Source organism: Lissotriton helveticus, chromosome 5_1, assembly GCF_964261635.1.
Source record: "Lissotriton helveticus chromosome 5_1, aLisHel1.1, whole genome shotgun sequence".
NCBI classification, from domain to species: Eukaryota; Metazoa; Chordata; class Amphibia; order Caudata; family Salamandridae; genus Lissotriton; species Lissotriton helveticus.
Window position 1 is genome coordinate 1,801,694,668 of NC_136065.1, and position 27,587 is coordinate 1,801,722,254.

General features: G+C 44.9%; 1 protein-coding gene across 6 annotated transcripts in view; it reads left to right on the forward strand.

The window, feature by feature from the left end:
• LOC144755825 (myosin light chain kinase, smooth muscle-like) overlaps nucleotides 1–27,587 on the forward strand; it is a 730,231-nt gene that overhangs the window by 657,294 nt on the left and 45,350 nt on the right. For all 6 annotated transcript variants that reach the window (XM_078645121.1, XM_078645117.1, XM_078645120.1 and 3 more), the window contains 7 exons: nucleotides 1,509–1,636; nucleotides 8,148–8,301; nucleotides 13,487–13,792; nucleotides 22,961–23,057; nucleotides 23,520–23,723; nucleotides 24,575–24,792; nucleotides 27,075–27,198. In XM_078645121.1, coding sequence (XP_078501247.1) covers nucleotides 1,509–1,636; nucleotides 8,148–8,301; nucleotides 13,487–13,792; nucleotides 22,961–23,057; nucleotides 23,520–23,723; nucleotides 24,575–24,792; nucleotides 27,075–27,198 — 1,231 coding nt within the window. The remainder of the gene's footprint in view (nucleotides 1–1,508; nucleotides 1,637–8,147; nucleotides 8,302–13,486; nucleotides 13,793–22,960; nucleotides 23,058–23,519; nucleotides 23,724–24,574; nucleotides 24,793–27,074; nucleotides 27,199–27,587) is intronic.

The following is a 27,587-nucleotide window of genomic DNA, read 5'->3' on the forward strand; positions in this document are numbered from 1 at the left end:
TGTGATGCCCTATGTGACCTCATTCTCATCCTTACTTATCTGATGTACAGTCTCTTCAAGCCGCTTCACAGCTGTCCCTTGCGGCTTCTCACCATCAAAACTGTGTTCCTAGTTGCCATCACCTGTGCACGGTGTGTGAGCAAGCTTCAGGCTCTGTATGTTCATCCTCTATACACCACCTTCTTCCCTGATAGACTGGTTCTGTGAAGTAGGGCATGCTTTCTACTGAAAGCTGTGTCCCCATTCCACATGAGCCAAAACATCACCCTGCCGACATTCTGTTGTCCACCTTGCTTCTCTAAGGCCCACAAAAGAGCACTCCAATTCTACATGAATCAATCCAACAACCACCTGGTGGATGATTAGCTCCTCATGGCTTTTGCTAGAGCAAAAAAAGGCATGGCATGGCTATGCAGAACAGAAGAGTATTATCTCATGCTGGATCACGCATTGCATTAAGATTTGTTATACACTGGTAAAGAAGCAGCCTCCTGAGGGTCTATAAGTTCATTCTACCAGGGCCAAAGCTGCTACCATTGCATTATCACACACGGTCCCTGTCCTTGATCTCTTCGGGCAGCTATGGGGGCGTTCCTCCATACGTTCATGAAGCACTATTGTCTGGACAACGAAGTCAGCCAGGAACAGCATTTCTCCCACCAGGTCCTGCAGAACGTTCTGCTGGTTTGAGTCAATTCACAGAACGCCTCCAGTTAGGTACTGCTTTGGTATCTATTCAAAAGATGAGAAATCTGAGACTAGGTCTCTATCGGAAGAACAAGTTACTGGTTCAAGGTAAAGAACAAGATAATGATCTTTTGGGAGAGACTCTATCTAGCTTCAAATTCCCCACCAAAGCTTCCATCCTCCCTGCTCTGTGATTGGACTCTCTCCTTTACTAAAAAGATCCCAAGTCTAGGAATCTGCACACTGATCTACTGATTTCTTTTGGGGCTCCACTTCTGAGGGAACGGGCAGTCTTGAATGCAACTGGCGTCAGTGCACGGGATTGGCGCCTATATAGGCCCGCACATCACTTCCAGGGAGAGGGAACAATGTCAGTACAGAGCTGTACAAAACCACCTTCCGCATGCAGAGATAATGCTGAAAAGTTTTCGGATCCAGTCTGTTGCCTGGGGAATATTCAAAAGGCTGGGGATCTGTGGGTAGATAGTCTCTACCAGAAAGATCTTTACAGAAGGTAAGTAACTTGTTCTTCAGTGCCATTCTTCACTCAATGCAATTTGACGAATCCTCGATCTCCAAGGTGCACTGGATGCTGAAAACATTGCGTTTCTTGTGAGCTCTTTCCCTCCGAAAGGCCAGCATGGCCTCACCACCTTCATTTTTCAACATCATCGTGTTGACATCTTACTTATATTTTTCAATTCCAATCTTTCTCTCATCCTTCCCTCTCCGGTACATCCATTTTTGCCTCTCTCATAAGTTGCTGTTACTCTATTGTAGAAGCAATGACAATGGATTTCTTTTATTTGGTGTCTTTGCAGGGGACAGTCTGAAGTTGTTAGATCCCGTAACCAGTGTGGAGGTGAAAGCCGGAGACCAGGCTGAGCTGTTCTGTGAGATTCTGGGTAGCCCCCCTATTGCCGCCTCCTGGGTTAAGCAGAAAAAACAGGTGAGATGTGGTTCTTCTCCTTTACCTGGTCAATGGTCATTCGTCAAGTTGCCCTAATGATGCCCCAGACCCCTTCCTCGGGGACAATTCAAAATATCCTGTTAAATGTGGAGGGCGTGGTTGAGCTTGCATTATCTTTCCAGACAGCAATTTCTGTCATGCTTAGATGACATCCGGCGAACAAACTTTTTCAAAAGTGTTGTTTGGTTGCATAAGGATGCCAGAGACCCCAGTAAAAGTTTTGGCAATAGAGTGGTGATGTAGTACCGTCACACCTCCCACTAATTATTGGAAATATCTGTGATGCTTTAGAATGTATCAAAATGTACAGCAACCAGGTTAGTGGACATTTTTCCCTCTCTAAAACTTTAGATCATAGTTCTGAATGACCCATCTGGTCTCTTGGAGAGGGCAGTCCTAAGGGCTGGACCTGCCACTCCATACGACGCCCATCCCTTGGCGCTGTTGGATTCTACACGGTTTAAGAGCGGGTTGCAGGTGGAGAAAGCAGAGACTGGTGTTACCGGCTTATATGCAAATTGAGATTGCTTTTGTATTTGGATTTATAAAGCACATGAAGCCAAAGGCGTCTAAGCGCTAACACCAGTACAAATGTCTAGGATGAGAGGGCCAAGTCTCCATTACAGTTGAGAGAAGAGTCAGAGTTTTACCTTCTTACAGAACACTGCATATGAATTCAAACTTGCAATATGGATAGGCAGTGTGTTCCCTAATTTGGGAACCTTGGTGTAGTTCAGGTTGTCCGGGGAGGAGTTCTTTGGCTTCTCCAGTTTCTTCAAGCTCCCTGTGAATGTTTGCAAGCGAGGAATATAAAGTACCTTGTTTCACCGAGCGCAGAGGGCCGGCTAAAGGCTGTTTTCTACTGGCAGTGCAGAATGGGCAGTCGGCGTCAGCACGTGGCATTCACACTATCCGCGAGGACCCTGCCTTCCCTTACTGTCACAGTACTTGTGAAACATAGCGCGTGTGTACAAGTACAGACATGTATTACTGACGGGCTGGGCTAGTGTGTGGTAACAGATGACGCAGAAGTAAGACACCTCAACAAAAAGCGGTCTGAAATCATGGGGGATCTGATATTTTATTTGTTTTCAAAACTGTTAAATCCAAGCTATTGGCTTTCGAAGCCGCTCCGAAGAGAACTTTTTTCCCTTCATTTTAATAAAAGAACCCAGTGCTGAACTACCACAGTATGATACCCCCGGGTCTAGCTAGCGCTATATAAAACTTCTAAATCAATGGAGGTTAAGCAATTCAAAAAGCCCATTTTAAATCTATTCGACTTGTTAGACCCTTTTTCATCGCCTTATTGGGCACACGGCCATGAATGCTCATCACGCTGTTTCTGTCAGGGCCTCCTGTGCCTGTGGACAGTGCAGCGCTCAATCTGAACCATGAATCTAACCCCAGGCGGTGCGACCGGTGCCACTGCATCAGGCGCTGACTTCAGGTGGTGGCGCCATATATTTCAGTTTTAAAAGCACCTGCTGCTGCATTCCTTGCCTCCAGCAATTTTCTAGCATCAATTAATATGTCTAGATAACTCCAGTGATTAATGTTCTTCTTGGAGAGAGCTCAGAGTGTTGTCTAGTGGAAGTTTTAACTCCTCATGGCAAGGTAGCACAGAGCGTTAATGCCTGCTGCTAATAACGTGTACCAGGCAGATCACAGAGTGTATATAATTAAATAGGCCAGTAGCTTGCTGCTTTTGTCAGAGAGATGCTTTTGTTACTTGCAGTTTATAAATTAAAATCCTAATGTAGAACAGTGAGCAATTAACTGTCATCAAAGAGCTGCATGCAAGCTGCAAGGTATAGATCAGAGCCTTCTGGTTATTCACCCAGTCTTTCATTATCCTAATGTTGCAAAAAGGGTTCATTTGGGTAGAAATCAATTCTTATTATCAAAGAGAACGCCCCCCAACCATTGTGTAACGTTTTAAATTCGGAGTTTGTGTTTCTCCAGAGCAACCACTCCTAAACTATACTGCCTATCAGTGTATATGACACCTTGTAGTCCTCTGGCTTTTGTAATGTTCCCTATATAATGATTTACATACGTATGATTGATTGTCTCAGTGAAATATGTGTGTCCTGACACCCTACACTGGTTTGTGTGGCGCTAAAAAAATTAAATGCATCTCAGAGTGGTTATAGCGACTTGAGGGCACTGTTAAAAGGTGGTAGTGAGGGAATCCGTGGCAAAGGTGGTCATTGGGGGCACCAACAAACATTGTTGCACCTTGTGCCACCAGCGCTAAACGCTGCCCTGCCAGCACTACATATTTGTGCGCAATATATTAGTTAATGAGAAAGGCAACTCTTGGTAAATCTATTTGTATTGTAATGTTTTTCCTGCACTTTTACCATTTTGGCACTCTTTACCGTCCTCTTCTTTTATGCAGTACATTTGTGCGCTACTTATGGCTAGAAATTATTGGAAAATTGGAATAAGTCTTCTGGTGCGGTGTGGGGCATTGACAGGGTCTTAAAAAATCCTAATAAATAAAACCATGGACATTAGAACTGTGTGGTTACTTTTTGTACACAGGAAAATTAGTCTCCTTCCTATACATTGCATCCCTGTGGAAGAAATTGTAATTGTGGTTATAAAGCGCTTACTACCTCGTACGAGGTGTCAAAATGCTTTTCAGCGAGTAGCACCCTACTCTGGAACCCAAAAAGGATTATTGGTGGATTAGTATAGGGAAATGTGTATGAATTTTAGCAATGGAAATTCAAGTCTGTTAGTTTGATTGGAATAGGATTATGGAGGGATAGAAGAGGGAAGAGTGTATAAAGTATTATTTGGGAGATCATATTAGTGAAATGAGGCTTGGGATGAGTAAACGTAGAGATGGAGGGAAGAGTCTCTAGAAAGGTATTTGGGGGATTCATAGTAGTAAAATGAGAATTGGGATGGGTCGGAGGAGGAGGGATACATGAGGGAAGAATATAGAAAGGTTTGCTTGGGAGATCGTAGAAGTAATATTTGGTTTCGGATGAGTCTAGAAAGGTTTATTCTGGGGATCATAGTTGCAGAATGAGGTTTGGGATGTGTTGGAGAGTGGAGGTAGAGGATATATTGAGGGACGTAAAGGGTGAGACAGTGTAGTGCATTTGAGAGAGTCAAAGGTGTTTTTTTTTCTTCATCTCCTACAGTAGGAGTAAAATAATAAATATATAGATACATAGCTACATAGAAAGTGTATACATGTATAAGGAAGATAATGTATTGAGATTTAATGTTTTGTACAAACTCTGACTTTCAAGTATTGCTATACTTGAAGAAAATGTATTATTAATTTGTTTTCCTGAATATTTCAATAGTGATGCACCAGTCGATGAAATAGGAACTATAATATTTACCTTTTGTGATGGATGAATAAAACTGCACCTGATCAAATAACTTGTATAAAAACTATGCAGTGACCTATAAACCTGTTAAGCAACTCCTGAATATTGCCACTGCCCTAGGTTACAGGGTCCGTACAGCACTGTAATTGGAAGCCAAAGGTGTGCCTCATCTGAAAGCATTGAGTCGTGGCTTGCATGGGCACTGCCAGAACAGCAGGGGAATGGCAGCTGCCTCTTTCTTTCTGATGCCGCTAGAAACCACAACGGAGCCTTGTCAGGTGCTCACAGGTCCAGGAGGCTACGGAGGGCACGGTTCCTCAGAATATGGTTCCATGATCAGTGCCACACGTACAGGGGTTGTTGCAGTCTTCTTATATCCATTATGTGCATGTACAGTTGTGTAGATGGTCCTCGTTCTGAGCCTTTAAATCAGTGATGGTACAGAAGGCTCATTAGTTTTAGTTCTATTGTGATGTGCTGGCATACATGTTTGATGCAGTTTGGAATTGTTTATCCCAAGTGCTTGTGTTGCTGATGCCAGGGAGCAAACCCTGATTTTAATTGCAGCTCTCAATAGTGCGGGATTTAAAGGCGCTTGCCATTAGGGTTAATGTCCATTTCTCCTAGGATAGAGGCATCTCCTCTAGCTGATATTGAGGACTTGTAGATGACTTGTAGAAAGCTAGCTAGTAAATGTCTGTTCAGTGAATATTCATAGCATACATGAAGTTCATTGATGTAAGTCATTCATAGGTAGCGGCATCGGCTGCTACACCCTGCCTGACTTTTAGTTTCCACGGCACTGTCCTTGCTTCCTTTGGCCTTGGCGGTCATGAAGCTGGGCTGGTCAGGGAGTAAATGCAGCTCTAAGCCCTTCCTCTGACCATCTCAGCAGCAAACCATGTTCTTGAGGGCTAAGGTTATGCCCAGAGGGGGGAGACGTGGGGTGATTGAGCTTCTGCCTCTCGCATTTCAGCAAATCAATATCCATGACTGTGGGCCTTTCGGTAGCCTAGATGTCAATGGCTTTAAAAAAGGCTTACAATCTACCTGGTGTACTAGCATCATTACATTTATTTATTTATGTCATTTGTAAAGCGCCTGAATCACCCCACATGGGGTATCTCCGCGCTGAAGATGCAGCAGGTGTAGCAGTAGGGAATTTTAACAGAAGAGTGAGGTTTTCAGTTTTTTCCGAAAGCAAAGGTAGTTGGGACAGAGGCGAATGTCCAATGGGAGCTGATTCCAGTATTGGGGCGCCAGATGGGAGAATGATTTGCCTCCAAGTCTGGTTTGATACGCGGGATGGTGAGAAGACCTTTCCCCTTTGAGCAGAGGGTGCGCGAAGGTGAGTGTTTAGTCAGTTTGTTGGTCAGGTACAAGGGACCCAACTAGTTAAGGCCATTAAACACAAGGCAGCAGACTTTAAATTTGATTCTCATGCGAATAGGTAACCAGTGGAGTTTAAGAAGCAGGGGAAGTGAGAGTGCGATAAGGTGAGCTGGTTACCAGGCGGGCAGCTGTGTTTTGCACCACCTGAAGGCTGTCCAGGGCAGATTCTTTGGCAGCGATCAGCAGGGCATTACTGAAGTCTAGACGGCTGAGGACCAGGGCATGAACCAGAGTTTTTCGGGTGGACGTGGTAAGGAAGTGAATGACTTTGCGGAGAAGACTGAGTGTGTGAAAGCAGGCTCGTTTTGTGGTGGCTATATGTTCGTCGAGGTTGAGTTTGCTGTTGATTAGGACTCCAAAGTTTTTAACTACAGGCTTGGGTGATGGTGCCTGGCCCATTTCTTCCGACCACCAGCTGGGGGACCAGGTGGATACTGCTTCTCTGAAGAGCATTATTTCAGTTTTACCTGCATTTAATGGAAGGAAGTTTCTGCTCATCTATGTTGTTGTTGTCCTCATACCTTCTAGGAAAATGTTTTTAATATTCGGGGTATCTTTGTCGAAGGTGAGGAGCTGTGTCTTCTGCGTAGGTGAGTGGGACGAACCCGCTTTTCCTAAGGAGTGCGGCGAGAGGGTCTACATAAATATTAAATAGCGAGGGGCTAAGGCAGGAGCCCTGCGGTACTCCTTTGGTCACTGGGGTGGTTTCTGAGCTGAAGGGTCCGAGTTGAACTGTTTGTGTTCTTCCACTGAGGAAGTCCCTTATCCAGTCCAGTGCAGTGTCCTGGATCCCAACTGATTCTAATCTTTCAAGCAGGATCTGATGTGAAATGGTATCGAATGCGGCGGAGAGGTCGAGCAGTATGAGAATTACTGCTCGACCAGCGTCCGCCTGCATACGGATGTAGTCAATCACATTGACCAGGGCGGATTCGGTACTGTATTTAGGACGGAATCCCGATTGTGTGGGGTCGAGACAGTAGGAGGATTCAAAAAAGTTGGAGAGGTGGGTGTTGATGTTTTTCCAATAGTTTGCTATAAAGGGGGAGAAGTGAAATTGGCCGATAGTTAGTAATGATATCGGGAGAAAGTCTGTTGTTTTTCCTAATGGGCATTATCTGGGCCGCTTTCCATTCATCCGGCAGCTTGCCTTCATTGATGGAACTATTCAGGACTGCACACAAAGGTGCGGCCAATTCGGCTGCAAGTTTTTTGGCCATTTTGGCTGGGAGAAGGTCTTAAAGACCAGGCATATAATGTTTGAGCATCTGCTCATAAGATTAGCAGTAATGACCATAAACAGGGATTGAGTTATTCTCATCCAAGCTTGGAATTTTATAACCTAAACCTACAGCAGATTTGTGTCCTCCTAGTTCTTAGTTTTCTATTTACATACGTTCTGAAAGATTACAATCGTGTGTCCTAAATTTGGTTGAATAGCAAATAAGCAAGTGTTCAAGACAAGTTGGAATGAGGATGTTTACTGACGTATGGTTTCACCCTACCTGCCGCTGTTATAGCAAGTAGTAGGTCTGCAGTTCCTAGGTTGCCAGGGTTTTTTGTGATCGACGGGTGCAGAAAATTGACTTGGGTACAAAGAGGAAAGGGTTCCAAGTGTACAAGAATTAGTACAGAATGAGAGCTTGGTGCTGGGTGGAATCCTTTGTTTTGGGATGCTGCTGCTGCTGACTGGAAGTGAAGTTCTCTGATGCAGGAAATATTACCTTTCTGTTTTCTAAAAGATCTCCGATGGTGCCAAAACCTCAGTGGAAACAACCGACACGGGAAGCAAACTTGTAATTCGGGAAGTGCAAGCTGATGACTCTGGCTGTTACATTCTCTATGTGCGAGACCGGACAGGAAGTATCCAGCATCAAATCAGCTTGTCCGTCACTGGTGAGGATCCTATGGAGGGGTAGGATAATCCTGATCAATGGTGTGGATACTAGGAAGGGGTGGGATAATCCTGATCACTGATGAGGATCATACTAAGGGGTGGGATAATCCTGATCATTGGTGAGGATCCTCTGAAGGGGTGGGATAAATCTGATCACTGGTGAGGATCCTCTAAAGGGGTGGGATAATTCTGATCACTGGTGAGGATCCTCTAAAGGGGTGGGATAATTCTGATCACTGGTGAGGAGCTTCTGAAGGAGTGGGATAATTCTGATCACTGGTGAGGATCCTCTGAAGGAGTGGGATAATTCTGATCACTGGTGAGGATCCTCTGAAGGGGTGGGATAATTCTGATCACTGGTGAGGATCCTCTGAAGGGGTGGGATAATCCTGATCACTGGTGAGGATCCTATGAAGGGGTGGGATAATCCTGACTGATGGCCCAGAAATATGGTCTAGAGCACAACGCACCTGAAAAAGAAGCATGAATCTGGTATAAAACAAGTAATGAAACCGTGTGAGCCCGATTAGTTTTTGACCTAAAACTGCCCTTATGGTGGCAACATTAAAAACTGGTTTAGGAAAGAGTGAATGGTGATCCAAAATCTTTGTGAACTCAATGTAAATATGGAGGAGAAGAAATGCATTTCGAAATAAATCAAATTAATATTTATTCAGTGTGGGTTGGATGTATGTATTGGTTTTTATTAAGCGCCTATCTCACCCGTAGGTCTCATAGCGCTAGCTGAAAAAAGAGGGCCACGTCAAAACAGAATACCTTTTTTTTTTTTTTTCCTATTCTTTCTTAGAAAAGCCATGTTTTTAGGGCTTTACGAAAAGTTTTTTGGTTAGTTTCCAGACACAGCTGCAGCGGTAAGGTATTCCATGTCTCCGGTGCGGTTCTGGAGAAGGATCTGTTACCATTTTTCACCGTGCGGACCTTAGGAACTGTCAGCAGGTGTTTATTTGCCGAGCGAAGTGTTCTTGTCGGGTGATATGGACATAGTTTCTTTGCCAGATATGTTAGGCCATTACTGTTGACTGTTTTATGTACAATGCAGCATATCTTAAATGTAATCCTCTTTTTAATAGGGAGCCAGTGAAGCGTCTTTAGGCTAGGAGCCGATGATGAGCGCGGGGGGAGATTTAGCACTAGCCTCGCTGCGGTGTTCTGTAGTACTTGTAGTTTGGTTATTAGTTTCTCGTTTATTGATGCAAATAGTGCGTTACCATAGTCCAAGCGATTTATGATTAGGCCCTTAACCAGGGGTTAACGAGAATGCAATGGGATCCATTTAAAGATTTTCCTCAGGGCTCGCATTATTCCATAGCAGGTTCGGCTCACAGTATTTACGTGGCTTTCCATTGAGAGTTTATTGTCCAGTAGAACTCCCAGGTTGCGGACAGCTAACTTTGGGTGAGGGGCACGACCCCAGTGAGAGTGGCCACCAGTCGGAGGACCAGATATTTTGAGCATTACTGAAGAGCAGAATTTCGGTCTTGCTCGCATTTAACAGGAGGTGGTTTTTGGAAATCCAGTCATTTACAGTTATCATACACTGTATGAATTTGTGTTGTGTATTGATATGATATGGACCCAGAGTGATCAGTAATTGTGTGTCGTCGGCGTACGACACGGTGTCAAAGCCATATGCTCTAATTATTTTTGTTAAGTGTGACCTGGAACGGTTGAAAAGTGTAGGGCTTAGGATTGATCCTTGGGAAACGCCTTTGTTTATAGTCTGACTTTTAGAAGTAAATCCATCAATTTCCACCTTAGAAGATCGGTCCGAAAGATAGCTTTCAAACCACTGTAAAGCAGAGCCCTCGACACCACATTCCCTAAGGCGGCCCAGAAGAATAGTATGGGATATGGTGTCGAAGGCCGCCGATAGATCTAAAAGGATTAAAATAGCGGAATGTTTAGCGTCGAGGGAGAGCCTGATGTTATCTGTAATCTCCACTAGGGCTGTTTCCGTGCTGTGGTGTGATCGAAAGCCCGATTGTGATGGGTCGAGGATTTTATTGTTTTCTAAATGGTTTGATAGCTGTTTATTAATCATGGATTCTATTACTTTCCCGAACAAGGGGAGTAGTGAAATAGGCCTATAGTTCAATAACTGTTTGGGTTCAGCAGATGTTTTTTTTCATGATTGGCCTCACCACAGCTTCCTTCCAGTGAGAAGGGACTGTGGACTGCGTAAGGGATAAATTTAGAATTTTAGTGAGGTCAGTTATGAAACTGTTTCCAATTTTAGATAGTATTTGTGGAGATGCAGGATCTGTTGTTGAACCGGATTGCATCTTTTTAAGTGTTGCCGCGGTGTATTCTTCTGTTATTTCCTCAATTTTTTAAGTAATTAATCGGGCTGAGAGGAGTTATCGATCTATCCTGTTGTGAGGTGTTGTCTGCTGGGGGGAAAGCTTTATGGATGTCGTTTATTTTGGTGATGAAGAAATCTGAGTGAGTCCACCCATTCCTGGGAAGCAGTTTGAGATGTTAAACTGGAAGGGGGATTTGTGAATTCCTTTATGATCTTCTATAATTCCTTATGAGAATTTGCTGCTTGGTTGATTCGGTTTCCTAAGTACGTTCTTTTAGTTTCTGCTATACTGACCATATAATGGTGATGTAGGGTTTTATAGTGTTGTCTATCTGTCTTATCTTTTGTCTGTCTCCATTTACGTTCTGACTTCCTTACAATGAGTTTTTCTGTTTTTAGCTCTGGGGGTATACCACGGGGATAGTTTCTTTGGGCATTTGGTTATTTCTTTGGGGCAATAATATCCAAGGATGTGCTGATTGCTAGGACAACATTTTTTGCAGCCTGGTTGATATTCGTTTTTTCAGAGAAGACTGGCGGAGTGTGGTGGGTCTTAAAGGTCTCTGGATTTATCTTACTCCAGGATCTGCTTAATCTAATTTCTTTCGTAGAGTGGGGTTGTGTTAATAATCCATTTAGATAGAGTTTTATAACATGGTGGTCAGCCCATAGGATAGGGGTAGGTTGATCTACTTTAATATTCATCGTGTTTGTGAATATTAGGTCCAGGGTGTTGCCTGCGATGTGTGTGGGTCCGGTCACCATCTGTTTTAGGCCCACGGTTTCGAGACTATTTATAAGGTCCTGGGTGTGGGAGTCTGTATTAAGCTTGGCGTGGAAATTAAAGTCGCCTAGTAGCAAGAACTTATCAGCAGCTAGAACATGAGGAGCTATAATTTCTATGAGGTTGCTGGGGAAGAGTTTTGTTTCCTGGTGGCCTATAAAGAAGGGCGCCTTTCCATGTTCCCTTTATTGCGTTCTCCATTGAGAAGATACAGATTTCACCCCAGATCTCTTGTACTGCCTCTACCATGTGAATGTTAGTTGTACTTCTGGAAGCAATGGCTATGCCACCACCTCTTATTTTTTCTATCCAGTCTGATTATTTGGTAGTCAGGTGGAAGTGCTACCGAGAGATCGGGTTGAGACTGTTCATGGAGCCATGTTTCGGTGATAGAGAATATCAGGTTTTTCGGCATCTAGGAGAGACAAGATCTCAATTGCATGTTTGGCAAGAGACCGTGCATTGCAGTATAGACCCGTTAGTTGTTTGTATTCTGGTTTTATTGGTCTTGGTGGACTTGGTTTAATTTGATTGTTTATATGATTGTCTAGTCTTTTTGTGGGGGGAGTTAAGGAAACTCTGATGATCTCTGTTGGGATAGAGCCCGTAGCCAATGTTTGGGCTTTAAGTGAATGGAGCTCATAGCTGGTGTATCGAATCTGAGTCATCACTGTAGCTCCAAGGGAGTTTGGTGTGCGATTATAAGTGTGAGAACGAGCAGAGTGTCTGGCGTTTGGCATCGGTCTAGCGCGAACGGGCGGAGACAGGCTTGCCTTCGGCGCACCGCTGCGCGCGTCCGCTCGGCGCACTTTCTTTTAAGTCAAGGAAGTGGGCGGGACTGCGCTGGACTAGCCTGGGGCATGGAGTGCTAACCTAGCGTCCTGTGTGGGAAATGGGGAACCAAGATGGCTGTATTGATCCCTTCCGCTCAAACGGCACAAGCCGCGGCGGACCACGGGGAATAGGCACTGTGCAAGGTAAGCGGCGCAAAATAACAGTTTTTCCTGAGTGCAAAGTTAAAATTACAGATTGCTCTGACTGGCGCGGTGATTTAAAAAGTAAGATTCAGGGTTGTGTATTGAGAGTAGGTGCAGATTATTGAGGGGAAACAAAATCTGAGTTTTTAAGTCCAAGTTCTACTCTTTTTAGTTTTTCAATTGTTTTCAGAAGCTACTGGATCTTTAGTTCCATGGGGTATTTTTAGAGGACTTTTTTCTGATCTTGGACACTCCATGGTGGTGTGGCCTTTTATGGTGTCACTAATGGCAACTTAGAAAAATGTTTAGAATAGGATTGCAGATAAAAACTGTCAAGCTCGTTAGTATCCACACTGACCTTATATTCTCTTATGCTTAATTGTTGCCTTTTTCATTTAATTTCTACCAGTTGCTGTGTCTTGCTTTCTTTTGTATTTGTTACTTTTTTTGCCTCCACCCCTTCTTATTAGGGGGTTCGTACAGACATCCACTGTCTTACAAATATATATGTTGATTCCTTATCAACTTTCGTCATCTGGTGCTGTAGAATGAACTCCCAAGGTAGCTAGATTTGCTGGTCTGTTGAAATATGCTTGTTCAATTTAGGAGTGTGGATGTCTTGGTCATCGCTTTATCCCTCCATTTCTATAGCATATATATGCGTGCCTTCCTTAGCCAAGGACTATTTTGGTTCCTTGTTTCTCTACTGTACGCAATTGATCTTTATCCTCCTGGAGTTGTTGACTCTGGATGGAGTACTCCCGATAAATGAGATGGGCATAGTGGTAGTGCAACCTTCCTCTCAGCACTAGGTGTTTTGTACATCCTGGTTGGACAGGCATGGCTTTGTCTGTCTCTGGTGATTGGATTTTGTTGTGGTGTAATGTACTCTTCTTGCAGTGTCTGTGCTCTGCTGTACAGATCACTTGGTTGACAATACTGGGTGGTGCGTTCGTTGTGTTCATGTGACATGTTGAGTGGAGTTGCTGTGTGTTATTAATTCCTGATGAAATGGAGTGGCAATCTGTCGAAGGAAAGATATGCATGGTGTACGACCCAATTCGATCTCTAATGGTTTTTCCTTTTTTTATTCTTTGCAGACCGGCCCCAGCCACCAGCGGGAAAGCCTTATGCGTCTGCCCTGCTTGCGGACTCTCTCACACTCTCGTGGTCTGGCCCGTGTTACGACGGAGGAAGTGCCATACAGAGTTACGTGGTGGAGGTAAAAGAAGTGGGTGAGGTGACGTGGTGCACGCTGACCGATTCCTGCCTCAGCACCTCCTACCGTGTGAAGGGTGGCCTAAAGCCCAACCAGGAGTACCAGTTCAGGGTCCGCGCTGTTAACGCCCACGGGGCCAGTGATCCTGGGGAGGAGTCTGCAGTCATAAAAATGTCCCTAGAAGAAGGTGAGCCCTTTGCAGGGATTGCCATAATGAACACAGTGGTGGTGTCGCCAATGTCAATGAAGGTGCTATGGGGAGAATGGGCGGTCATGACTTGAGAAAAACCTGGCTATGAAAATGAATTCTAATAGAAATGACTTGCATGTAGTGGCATACATATCTTCTAAACCTAGAATTTGAACTTATGTTAAATTGTTTCAATGGCCTGAAAGAATGCATAATAGACTGTAGGTAAAGTCAATATAACAGGTGGTGAATGTATGCATGAGGATGATGTGGATGGCCTATTAGCAGAAGTGTAAATATTATTTGTGTATTTTTCAGATTAGAATTTTGTATATAGGTGGGAGTAAAGGATAAAATAAAAACCTATTGATTATGGACTTTATTAAGTGCACGCCACCATAACGTCTCGTGGCGTAGGGGGTTTTATAGGTTATCTAAAGGTGCATTTTATGAGCATTTTTGACTTCAAGGAGAATGGTAAAAAGTATATGAAATAGAGTAAATTACCAATAAATGTGCAAAAGGTAAGTTTTAGAATTGGAAGTGTTGAAATTGTGTTACATGTTGGATTGACTGAAATGGAACTTCACACTGGCATGTCTGTGGATAAGATTCTATGCAGATTCTCCAGTAATTCCTGTATTTTTAAAAAGTCAGCAGAACTCTTGTGCAAGCCCCTGTTGGAGAGATGCTTGGTAGCCCCCTAGTGATGCATACAGGAGAATGCCACTCATCTGCCTTGCATATTTCCAGTTCACTGTGACGGATGGAGATCCTCCTTCCAGTCTCATCAACTTTCACTCTCCTTTGTGTATCCCAGATTTAAAATATAAATTATTTTGATACTGCTGTGAATGGAGAAGTGTCGCACAGCAATTTTAGATATCATGTCTGTATTTCGAGGGGCACGCAGGCCAGTTTTGACCAGGATTTGTTCCATGAAGTTGTATTTTTTCGGAGGACTGATAAGACAGAGGAGATCCTTTATATCCAAGCAATCGCAAAGCTCCGGCTAAGGCGGCACTCTGCAAATCTGAGACATAATGTTATTGGAGTACCTTGTCCCTCCTACTACACGAGTGAGGCGGACTAGACCTCTGTGACGAGGCTGGTACCAACCCGTCATATCATGGGTCTTGCTTCAAGCTCGCTCAATGACGTGCATCCAATACTTCTACAGAAGATGGTAATCCAACACCCACAATCCTCGCTTTGCGAGTTTCATTTCCCGCCAGATGGATTCATTTTCAGGGAGAAGGAGCCATTTTCAGGGAGAAGGAGCATTGTCTGAGTGGCTGTGGGAACTCTTGGAATGGCGACAGTCCAGCAGCCATTGCTTTGAGTGTGCATTTCAGTGAAATGGAGTTTGTCATGGTGCTTTACTGGCGCGTGTACATGAAATGGTTGGTCTGAGCTCTAACAAGCATCAAGCCATGTCGTGTAAGTATGTTTGTCACAAAGGCCTGTGCTGGTAGTATTCCTGCCAGTGGAAGGCCAAGGAATGTCGCAATAATATTGCTTCATTTAGCTCAACCCTGGGTACTTTTGGCGCTGCGTAGTCAGGCTTTCACAAAGCAACACGTGTAAAGCATTTAAACAGCATCATACATATTGAAGGGGATAGAAACTCAACACTCAAGAAATCTGACACTAATTTATAGAAATAGAATGCTTTTATGACTTTATGGATAGCAAAAGGAAAAAGATCAACCTGAGGGTTCCAGATATGTAGATTTTACAGAAACCATGTCAGAACTTTTTTTCATAAGTGTGAACAAGCTCTGGCAAATTTGACAAATTTGACCCGTATAAACTTTTTCAAAAAGAACTTGAAGATGGGAAGCAGTTGGCTAGTTTGGCATGCCAAATCTGGCAGGGAGCCAGTCAAGGGGACCAACCAGGTCTAAGGGAATCATTACCTTGCCATGGAAAACAGTCCAGTTCCAGCATCGGTAGCTCCTTGTCATTGACTTCTATGGAGTGGTCCTGATGCAAGGGATGCTGAAGATCATCAAAGATGTTGTGTAGTCAATGGGGTCCTTCTGGGGCCACTCCTCATTTCATGGTCCTGGTGAGGTGATTCTGGCCACAGGGGTCCATGTCCCTCGAAGTCCTCTCTGGGTCAGCAGAAGTACAGTCACCCAGCACAGCGGAATCAGCGGTTTCATTCTTTAGCTGGTAACTCTTCTTCTGTGCACTCCGAAGACTCGCCATGGTCCAGAAGATACAGATGAAACTTTTGAATGTCTGGTTTTGATCTCCTGGGCTGCACTTGCGACTAGGAGCGATGATCCTGGTAGCTAGGTTACCAACTCACCTGGCAGGTTACTCCAGCTTTTGTGGCCCTGTGCTATGAACAGGGATGCAGCCAACTGACTCATGAAATCTCTGCTTCCAGCTGAGCTCGTGGGACAAATTCTCCATGAGCAGGATACAGCAGGCCCAGTCCTTTGCTAGCCCAACAAACAGCAGGTGCATTACAACTTTGGTGCAGCCTATTCTTTGCTGGTTCAAGGGTCAGCAGGGCAGTTTTTCTTTAGTCCTCATCTATAGTTGAATGAGATCGGAGTCCTGGGTGCTAAGGTTGCCCATTTTATGCCTAGAAAGTGCTCTCAGGGGAGGTCACGGTCATTAGCCAATGGGCTACCAGGTTCCCTCCTTCCTGATGTCAACTTTCTTAGAAGTGTGGCATCTTGCTATCACAGAGTTCTTTGTTTTGCCCACTCACAAGATGTCAGGACAGCTGTCTTGGTGTGTGGAGCTTTGGTAGCCTGCTCTAAAGGTGTGGCTACCTGTGGGCTGTACGGTCATCGAATAAACAGTTTGCCAGTTTTCCCCCTCTTTGTCCCAGATGCCAAACTGTCTACCCTAACAAAAGAGCAGACCCTCTCTAGTGCATTCACCATTTGTCCTTCAAAGGTGGGTTCCTGTTTGAAGCTTGTCTTTTGGTCCAATTCCCTGTGTAGCTTCCTGCTAGGAGAAAGTATCTCCTCCAGCGGCAGGCCTCTATTGTTAACTGTCCTGGGAGCGGTTGACACATCTCCCAGGCAGGCAGAATGGTGTCTTGTGGCCAGCCACAGCAAATGGCCACTGGAAAACTGGGCAACAGAGTAGCAACTTTCTAAAAGTTGCATTTGGCAACAAGTTACCTTAATTTCAAATTGGGCATCAAGTCCGGAATAATGTAACTCGTTGTTTGGTGCCTTGAAGTACCAACTTTGGTGGTCCCATTTAGACGTTGGCATGGTTGAGTTGTCAGCATGTAACTATTTACTCACCAACAGGATTACCAGCCTCTCTCATAAAGAAAACAGCAATTGCAGATTTTTACTATCCAACCATGTTAAACATATGTACTAGTTAATATGCTCCACCCTGCTTTAGGACTAAATAGGCCAGTTGTGCGCGGTGGTGGGGGGGACAACTTGCACATATTGAAAAGGAGAGTTTGAGCTTTGGCATTGATTAAAATGGAAAAGTCAAGTTAGCAGCCGTAAACTGCGCTTGGCAGTCTGCATTGGCAGACTGGGAGTCACATTATACCTTGTCTCACTCCGGGTGGCGCAATAAGTGCTGCAGTCCTCGAGGGGGCATGCTACCTTACAGGCCCTGGGTACTCCTAGTACCATATACTAGGGACTTAGAACTAAATTAGCTTGTACCAGTTGTATATAAAAAAAATGACACACTTAAGGGTCCGAGCCTTGGCACTGAGGTCTGGCTCGCAGAACTCTGCACTCTGTCAGAAAAACAGTGGCATCTGTCCAAAACTTTGGGGGCGACCATACAAAGTATTGCATTTTTGACAGTAAAAGTACTTGGCAGATTCACAGAAACTTTTGCATAAAAAATGTCTGCCTTGGTTTCCAAAATCAGGCCAAAGAGCTGTTCAAAGAAATGTCCTATCGACTTGGTGCTAATTTCTGAAGAAACAGACGGTAGCTACTACTTGCTAAAGATTTTTTAATTATTATCTGAAATAATAATAAATTCCATTAAAAAAACTTTTTGTTGAACGCATGAGCACCTAACGTAAAAGTTTAGAGGGATGTCGGAAAAAGGGTGGTTTTGAGAAGCAAATGTCTGTGGGCGAGACGTTTTCTGTGAGCACTAATCTCCCGCTGGCATCGTGGGACTTTTCTTATGCAACATGTGCACTAGATTAGAAAAAGTGACACGAAATTGCATATTTTGAAATTCTATCTAAATCAAAAGTCGTGCAATTTGTGCGTCGCTAGCATAATTACATTTTGCTTAAGCCTAATAGTATGGCCACAGTACGGCTACATTTTGCAGACCAGCCATAAATGCAAATATCAGAAAACTGGACTGCGACTTTATGGGTTCTAAACAAATACATAATTATCAGCAAAACATGAAGCAAATGTGTTGTGCCCTTTTATCAAGTTATTGCCATATGTGTCCGATAGCTTTGACACCTTCAGAAAGTACGCCTGTGGCCTAGCTACAGAAAAGCATTTACACATTCCTGGCAGTGACTAATTCTGTACTAGTGACGCAAGCACGCAGCGTGAAACTGGTCACGGAGAACCAGTCTGCTCCTCAGCACCTGCACATGGAAAGAGAGCAGTATTGGCTAGTGCAAGATGTGGTCTGCTGGCACTGCTCCCAGTGATGCTTTCATGTTGGCAATGCTGGCCAGAGAAGGAGGTGAAACCTTCATACTCCATAATTAAGGGGGCTGGGGATGCACTCCCCTTCAACCAGCAGCTCTCTGACTCCATGTCTGCCTGGATCACTATTTGAGATCTATGTTGAAGGAGTTAACTGAGGGCTGTTTTAAAGTCTGCAGAGGAGTGATTGGTAGGGAAGGAGTGGGCAAAGAGGAGATGGAAGTGCTTTGAGTCGAAAAAACACTCGTAACACAGTGGATCTCCACAGCATTGCTGACTTACTATTTCTGTACAGTATTCATAATGGTAAGGGTTGTGGAAGGCTCTTTACTGAGCTCCTTGTAGGTCACGGAATACTGGGTAAGGATGAACTAAGCAAAGAAACACGTAAGGAATTGTTTCGGACTACATGCAGTACTGGGCTTCGGCATACACAGCCGGATATCCTAGTTGAACCTACTGGACATTTTTGGGGACTAAGTGCCCGATGTCTGCACACAACCCACTGTTTGATGTTTACTAAGCATGGGCGAATTTTGCGAATCTGGCGTTCGCGAATTTGCTTATTTGCGAACTTGCAATCCGCAAAATCCGCGAATTTGCGGATTTTTTTTTTTGTGTTCGCAAGGGTTTCTGCCAGTTCGCGAGGGTTTTGAACCAGTTCGCAATTGCGAACGTACTTGTCGGCTCGCAACGGTCGCGACTTTGTTGTTTCTACGTCTGGTTCATCATCACAGGTTCACAGCACCCTCTGTTTCACCACTGCCACCCTCTGATTCACCCATGCCACCCTCTGGTACATTACTGCCACCCTCTGATTCATCACTGTAGATTATGGGGGGGGGGGGAAGCAAGCACACCTGCCCTGCTTCAACTGACATGAATTAATTTCTGGTTCATCACTGTAGATTATGGGGGGGGGAAGCAAGCACACCTGCCCTGCTTCAACTGACATGAATTAATTTGGGGTTGATTAATGTGTCACTGAATTTAAACTTCCTGTCTGGCACCTGCTTCCTTATCTGTAATTTGCTTTCTGTTGCCGTGCAATTTTTTCCCCCAGGACCTTTGTGGCCTAATTGTAGCTATTCTATGAGCCTGCTGTGAGGGTCAGAGCAGGGTCATAGAATAGTTGCAAGTAGGCAACTGAACTCTGGAGGGGCCCCTCAGGAAGCACTACAGGGAATGGTTACTAATGATGAGTTTGAACTTTTGCACCTGCTGAGTGCTTTCAGTTTTGCAAAACTCGTTTTTCTGCAGAACAGCAACTGTAATGCCCCAAACAAACGTACTTGTGAAAGTTGATTTCTAATCCAAAAGTGATCCAAAGAAAGTTAAAAAGGCCTCAAATCCAAAAAAGTGCAGGCAAATGTCACCCTGAGGAGTTATTCTGATAGAAATCATCATTTTCAGAAGGTTTATGCTGCTTGCTGGTGGATTTCTTGTGCAGAATTGCAAATTCTGTAATTTCGCGAGTGCGAGATTGTTGCTGCCCGCCGCATCTATGTGTTCGCAATTGCGAACTCTCGCGATGCGTCGCCAAACTCCCGCGGGATCCCGCAGCAAGATCCAAAATGGCGCATCACTCGCAAAATATAGAGAACAACAACTCGGCAAACGCTGAATGACGGTAAGTGAACGCCGCACGCCGCAATATTGTACCACCAAGCAAAAAAAATCCGCTGCGTGCGAATTTGCGGATTTTTGGTAAATTCGCGAGAGTTCGCGGATTGCGAATTTACCGAAAATCCGCGAGCGGAACGGATTTTACGCTCATGCTTAATGTTTACACAGGGCTAAAATGCCCCCGGGTGAGTCATGCGCTATATAAGAATTCATAACATAAGTTATTGGTGTCTGCATGGGGCGCAGTGGTTGGTACCAGCATAGGAGTTAGTGCTTGGTGTTGGCATAGGACCTAGAGCTTGATGTCTGCATGGGACCTAGAGCTTGGTGTCTGCATGGGACCTGGTGCTTGGTGTCTGCATGGGACCTGGTGCTTGGTGTCTACATGGGACCTGGTGCTTGGTGTCTACATGGGACCTGGTGCTTGGTGTCTACATGGGACCTGGTGCTTGGTGTCTACATGGGACCTGGTGCTTGGTGTCTACATGGGACCTGGTGCTTGGTACCAGCATAGGAACTAGTGCTTGGAGTCGGCTTGGGACCTAGTGCTTGGTGTCCATATGACCTTGTGTTTAAAGTTGGCATGGGAGCCAGTAATCTGTGTCTGCATGGGACCTGGTAGTTGGTGCCAGCATAGGAGCTAGTGCTTGGTGTCTGCATGGGACTCTGTGATGGGTACCAGCATAGGAGCTAGTGCTCAGTGTCTGCATGGGACCCGGTGGTTGGCACAAGCTTGAGTGCTAGTGCTTGGTGTCTGCATGGGACTTGGTGGTTGGTACCAGCATAAGAGCTAGTGCTTAGTGTCCATATGACCTTGCGTTTGAAGTCGGCATGGGAGCCAGTAATCTGGGTCTGCATGGGACCTGGTAGTTGGTGGCAGCATAGGAGTTAGTGCTTGGTGTCTGCATGGGACCCGGTGGTTGGTACCAGCATAAGAGCTAGTGCTTGGTGTCCATATGACCTTGTGTTTGAAGTCGGCATGGGAGCCAGTAATCGGTGTCAGCGTGGAAAGCAGATGTTGGCCGGTGTTCCCTGGAGACTCCTGGACCCTGAGCCTCTACTGCCCACAGCCTGTTCAGTTTAAGAAGGTGAAAGCACAGATCCCCTGCAGGGCTACTTCTGTAGCAGAAGGATGGGTGCAGCAGCCTCCAGTGCATCACATCCAGCACGGCCCGGTCGCAGATCACAGAAAGCAGTGAAACACACAATGAATGCAACTGTCAATGCACACAGGCCGAACCAGATACAGTTGTTGCAAGATGAGGTACTGAGTCTCTTTTAATGAAGGATCCATGTGGACTAAATGACATGAGCTTTTGAACGCGCCTTTCATTTTACATATCATTCCAAAGCAGAAGTCTACGCGGACTGTTGAGACCGAGGGCTCAGGGCAGTGTGTGATCTGAAAGGTGCTCGGCAGTGAGAACATCACCAGCCAGGGAGTTGGCACCACTATCTCAGCTCCATGAACCAGTCTAGGTCAAGAAACTAAGCTAGGGGATCGGAGAAGAGTACTGCTGAAGTTGAAGCCAAGACTCCTTGTCTCCTATCTGGATCCCTATGCAGGGGGCTAAGGGCAGGCAGCTAATATTTTCTTTTACATGTTCTATTGTTGAGCACTGAAGGCCACAGTTTTTAGCCTTTATCACTCGGCTATGTAAAATTTCGATTTTGCTTCTTGTATTTATTCTTTGGGAGTCCTGCATGTGACAAGTTCACCATGGCTTACTTTGACTCCATGGGTTTGTCCAGGACTTTGTTTCTGACTTCTGTGTCTCTTTGCACATTGCAAGTAAGGAAACATGTTGCAATTGGATAGTAAACCAATAACATATCAAGAAAACATGCACTACTTTTATACGGGCGAATAAGTACTCCTCAGCACCTCTCTGAAGGGTTTGTGGCTTTACTGATATATTGAACTGTTCTCTTAAAGGTGTGTAGGTTTAATTAAAACTGTTATTTTAATGACTAAAGGAATTTTTGACTGATCCAATAGCATCCCTTTGGGCATTTTGTCAGATCTGAGTGTTTCTATGACTAGTCTTGCGGCTATTCTGATGAATGTGAGTTCTCATGTCGGGAGAGGAGTTGGCCTAACGGCTAGGGCGCTCGACCTCGGACCTGGGGATCTGGGTTCGAGTCTCGGTAACGACGCCAAAACCTCCTGTGATTCTGGGCAAATCACTTAATCTCCCCGTGCCTAAAATGAAAGTAACTGGAAACGTAAAGTGTAACGTAACTGGAAAAATATGTAAAGCGCTCTGATGCCTGATTCGGTTAGGGTCTAGTTCGCGCTATATAAAAAAAAAAACTCTGTAAAAAAAAAAAATAATAAACTCTGCTTGATATGCCATGTTTGATCTGAGGTACTTGCCTTGATGGGTCTGAGGGGCTTGCCTTGATGGGTGTGAGGGACTTGCCTTGATGGGTCTGAGGGGCTTGCCTTGATGGGTCTGAGGGGCTTGCCTTGATGGGTCTGAGGGGCTTGCCTTGATGGGTGTGAGGGGCTTGCCTTGATGGGTGTGAGGGACTTGCTTTGGTGGTTCTAATGGGAGTGCCTGGATGGGGTCAGATGGGACTCGCAGGGCGTGCTTGGATGGGGTCTGTGGCATGCCTGGATGTGTCTGAGAACTACCAGACAAGACCAGCTTTTCCTGGTCTTGTCTGTGGGCGTACCCCTGATGTGTCTGTGGGCGTACCCTGACGTTGCTGAGGGCGTACCCCTGACGTGTCTGAGGGGGCATAACTTGATGCATCTGTAGGCTTACTTTAACAACATGCCTTGACTGGTCTGAGGGTCTGTATTAATTGGGCTGAGAGGTAGTCGGACAAGTCCTTGAAATAACATTCAGACAAATGCAAAAGCTGTTCTAAAGCAGAGACTTATTTTTTTCTTCTCCAGATGCAAGCAGCACCGAGACCTTTGAGTATCAGCAAGTTGTCATCAACACCACTGAGAAGGTGAAGGACCTTTACGACCAGCTGGAGAGACTAGGAGTGTAAGCCCAGCACTGTATAAGAGCACACATCCTTTGGATTAGTGGATGCAGAGGCCAACCGGCCAATATGAACATTGGTTAGGTTGCAATTGTTGGGTCTATGGTACAGCTAGTCCCATTTTGGGCAAAGACTGATGCGACTCCTCCTAAATTTCATTGACAATAGCATGTTGGTTGTTCCATTTCCCGCATGGAACCTTGCTTCTATCTAGTATTTGTCCTTCCTCTGGACCATTCATTGTCTAGTCTCTTACGATTTCCTACTTTCCTTTCTCCATTCTCCATTTGTTGCGCTTCATTGCCTTTCTCGGTTTCTCTCACTCATCCATTTCTCAGTCTTTACTCATCTTTCCTGCTGTCAACTCGCAGTCTTTCTCTTTATCTCACACCTCTTTTAGGACTGTCTCTTTTAACACTGTTACACGTGTCTTCATCTTTCTTCTTCATGTTCTCGTTTTACAGTGGGAAGTTTGGGCAGGTTTACCGGCTCCAGGAGAAGGCAACGGGCAAGATCCTGGCAGGGAAGTTCTACAAGACCAGGTTGGCCAAGGACAGGGAGAGCGCCCGCATGGAGGTGGAACTCATGAACAAGCTGCATCACCCCAAGCTGGCCCAGTGCGTGGCCGCCTACCAGGCGCGCACCGAGATGGTGATGGTGCTGGAATAGTGAGTGCTTCATCCTCGGATACCCTCAGAATGTCTGTAACATAGACCTTTCACCCGCTGACTGGGTTAGACTGGCCAACCCGCCACTCTGACTTTTTGCTGTTAGGCTGCAGTTTCTGGAACAGAGCAGAGTGGGGTAGCATGACCCACCAATGCCTCTAGGCCTCTTAGTCACAGCCTCTTGCATTGTGGTGTGGGGTAGATTATATATTTTTGCAAGGCTTGATTTTGGTTTCGAGCTCAGCCCTGCCCTCCGATTCCATTTCTCCTAAACCCCATATCCTGAGACTGTAATGAATATTCTTGGCCTTTCCATTCTAATCCAAACACTGCTTCCGATTCATCTCATATTCCTTGTATCCCCTACAATATTACTATTGTAATAGCATTTAACTCCTCTAATATTAGCGTATTTCAATGCTTTTTCTCTTGACTGACCTCAATTTTGCAGATATAGTAAATTCTCTGCACAAAACCGGCACAAAGACCAGACTGTTGAACATTTTAAAATAATTTAGTTTTCCTCACGCAGGCATTTTTAAAAAAACATAATGGTAGTAATTTTTCAGGAGACTACAAAGCAGGCCACGTATCACTACCATATCCTGATTTCAAGGTGGCTGAGTGAGCAGCTACTGATCGCCCTATATACACTGAGGGATATTTCTGTCCCAATATTCTGGCACATCCTTTGTGACTTCAGAGCTGGTCAGTAATGCCAGCTGTTTCCCATGACCTGTCTTAAGACCCATGTCTGCCACCCAAGCCTCCTTAAAGGTGAGTTGAATGCTGCCTGTCGAATGTCGCTCATCCTAACTCGCCCACTTGTCTCTTTTCCCATTTGCTGAAAGCATTGCAGGCGGGGAGCTGTTTGAGCGCATTGTTGATGACGCTTTTGAGCACACAGAGCCAACATGTGTGCAGTACATGCGCCAGATCCTGGAAGGTGTGCAGTACATGCATAGCCAGAACATTGTGCATTTGGACCTGAAACCTGAGAACATAGTCTGTGTGAACCGCACTGGCAACAAGATCAAAATCATCGACTTCGGACTGGCGCGCACGCTATGTGAGTTTACTTCCTCTTCTCTCTAATTTAGTCCTTTTATGCACATTTCTTATTACATTTCATTCTCTTTGGTAAAGGTGCCTGCTGACATTCCATCTTTAGTTACTGTTTGCTTAGGTGAAAGCACACACATTTGTTAGGGCTGTTTGGAAACCTCCCCAATAGGACAAGAACCCTTAAACACTGGGAGGCAGGAAAAGAGTTGATAAAAGCCTTACAGGTGAGAGACTCTTACCTGCCCGTCTGAGTTTTCGAGGGACAGCTGCCCATTGGGGTGTTTTCACAGTTACCGGAGGCTGAAGGACTTGGGTAATCCCAGAAAGTTCTGTTATCTCTGTGAGGGAGGCTACAGTTATACTTAATTCAGAAAACATGTTGGGCGTGCTTCCAGGAGCCGGACTGAGAACCAAAACCAGCCCTGGCAAAGTGCTCAGCCGGTCCCCTGGGGGTGCGACCGAGCGCTTTCCCAGGGCCGGTTTTCGGCCGATTTTGTTGCAGGGCCGATTTTGCAGCTATGCTGCAAAAACGGCCCTGTAGCAAAAACGGCCTCCAGGGCCCAAAACCGGCCCCCCACCCTTGCGGCGCACCGGGGGATTACCCAGTGCCCGCAACGGCCAGTCCGGGCCTGCGTGCTTCAGTAGACCTGGAACCACATACTATTAGTACTGTCAATGGTAGTCATAGTACAAAGCAGCATATTTTATGTCCATAATAGAAATAAAGCCATGCCCACATGCAGGGAATGCACAAACGAAAAAGAAGGAAAACTACCCGGTTTTAGCCTGTCCTTAGATACGTCTCAACTAGGCCTATAGTGTATGTGTAGAGCCTACACATTACAATTAATTTGCATACGTTATTTTAAGGTGTGATTGTCAATTTCTTAGTGTCATTCTGTTGGATTCTCTAATATGCATCATAATTTGTATATATCACAATACATTCCTAAAATATTTCAATTTTGAGTTTAATCTCCCAGAAAGGCAAAGTATTACGGCGAAGGCGCCGAGCACGGCGAAGGACTCCTTCGCCGTGCTCGGCGCCTTCGCATGAATACTTTGGCTTTCTGGGAGATTAAACTCCAAATTGAAATATTTAAGGAATGTATTGTGATATATACAAATTATGATGCATATTAGAGAATCCAACAGAATGACACTAAGAAATTGAATATAGCCTTGAGAAAGCCCTGGCGCAATAAGCCACAGAGGGCGAAACACGTGTCGGCTGTTAATGTTCAATTCTTGCATCAATAAAATTCTACTTTCCTAAAAATTGGATCGACCCTCTTCTTTCTTGAGTGAAAACTTGCACTAATGATTATTGGATTCAACCTTGTATAGCATCTAAACTTGGAACACATACTCTCTCTATTTAAAAAAAAAAAAGCATGCAACAGACATGACTTGTAAATCCCTTTGTAGTCTCCTTTACAAATTAAATCAACTTTAGGCACTCTGGAGAATTAAAGAGGGCATTTGAAGGTTTAGGACGTAAAGGTAATGATAGGGTGGCAACGTCCACAAACTCAAAGCACACAGATACTTCAAAAGTCAAGCTGCCATTGCATTGTGGTCAAACTGAGCTGTTCTCATTGTTCTGATGTATCTGCGTCACTGCAGTTCTTTGGGAACGTGCAAGCAGGAAAAGTACTGCTCCTAAATAGGCTGTTCTTGTGTTTGACACTTGCAATAATTCACCCACTTAATGCTGTAATGTTTGATAGTATTCATTGATCATTCACCTTCTATGAATGATTAATCAATTCTCCGTAGCCCTTCTAAAGGCTTTAAACTTTCCCTCTACAATAAAGAGGCCCTGGGTGTTTGCCAGTACTGATTGGTTGTTTTCCTGGGAGCGTTTGATTGGCTTGCGGGACTCAGACCTGACCGTGATGCACTCCTTGTAGCCTCTAGTCTAATTCCATGTGTGTAGTGACCTTCTCAGCTCTTTGTGATTGGGCGTCCAGGTGCCACATGTCTAAGGATCTGCACTCGGATGGCCCGAAGATTCCATGTGGGCCCTTAGGTGCAGAAACGTCTCTAATTTAGGTTTGGAAGGGCAATGAGCATTACAAGGATCTGGTACTGGCAAGAGACCGAGAACCCACAGCTTACTAGAAAGATTAAATGGAAAAAATAAAATGTATTTGGCACCGTACAACCGGTAGCAGAGAACCTGCCTTGCAGTGAGGTGCCAGTTGTTTGAAGGAGTGTGTAACAATGTGTGTGTTTTAACTGCTCCTGGTTGCTAAAATATGGGCTCTTCTCTCCACTACGCAGGCCATGGAACACAGGTGAAGGTGATGCAGGGCACCCCAGAGTTCATAGCCCCGGAAGTGATTGCCTTTGAGCCCATTGGCTTCACAACAGACATGTGGAGCATCGGTGTTATCTGCTACATCTTGTAAGTGACTGACTGTGCGCATGCACCACTCTGATTCTGAAAGGTTAGCTTCAATTACAGAATGGGACTAGAATAAGCATGGAACGTTTTAGAAGTGCAAGATTTGATGTGCAAGCCAGAACTCTACAGAAATTCGAGGATGGTGATTAGATCTAACCTCTCCTCTCAATTCTGACAGTATTGGTGTAGTTGTGTTGGGAGCTCTTCCCTGGTGAGTCAACATACTTCGAGGCTTGCATCAGAGCTTGGAGGCAGAGGGTTCAACTTTGTTCTTGGATTCAGTGGGGGTTGTAACACAATCACAATTACACAAGATACCCAATGTAGCCTCATTGGAAACCAGATTTGATCATAAGTAAACATTTGCCATTGGTTTTCCTACTACATAA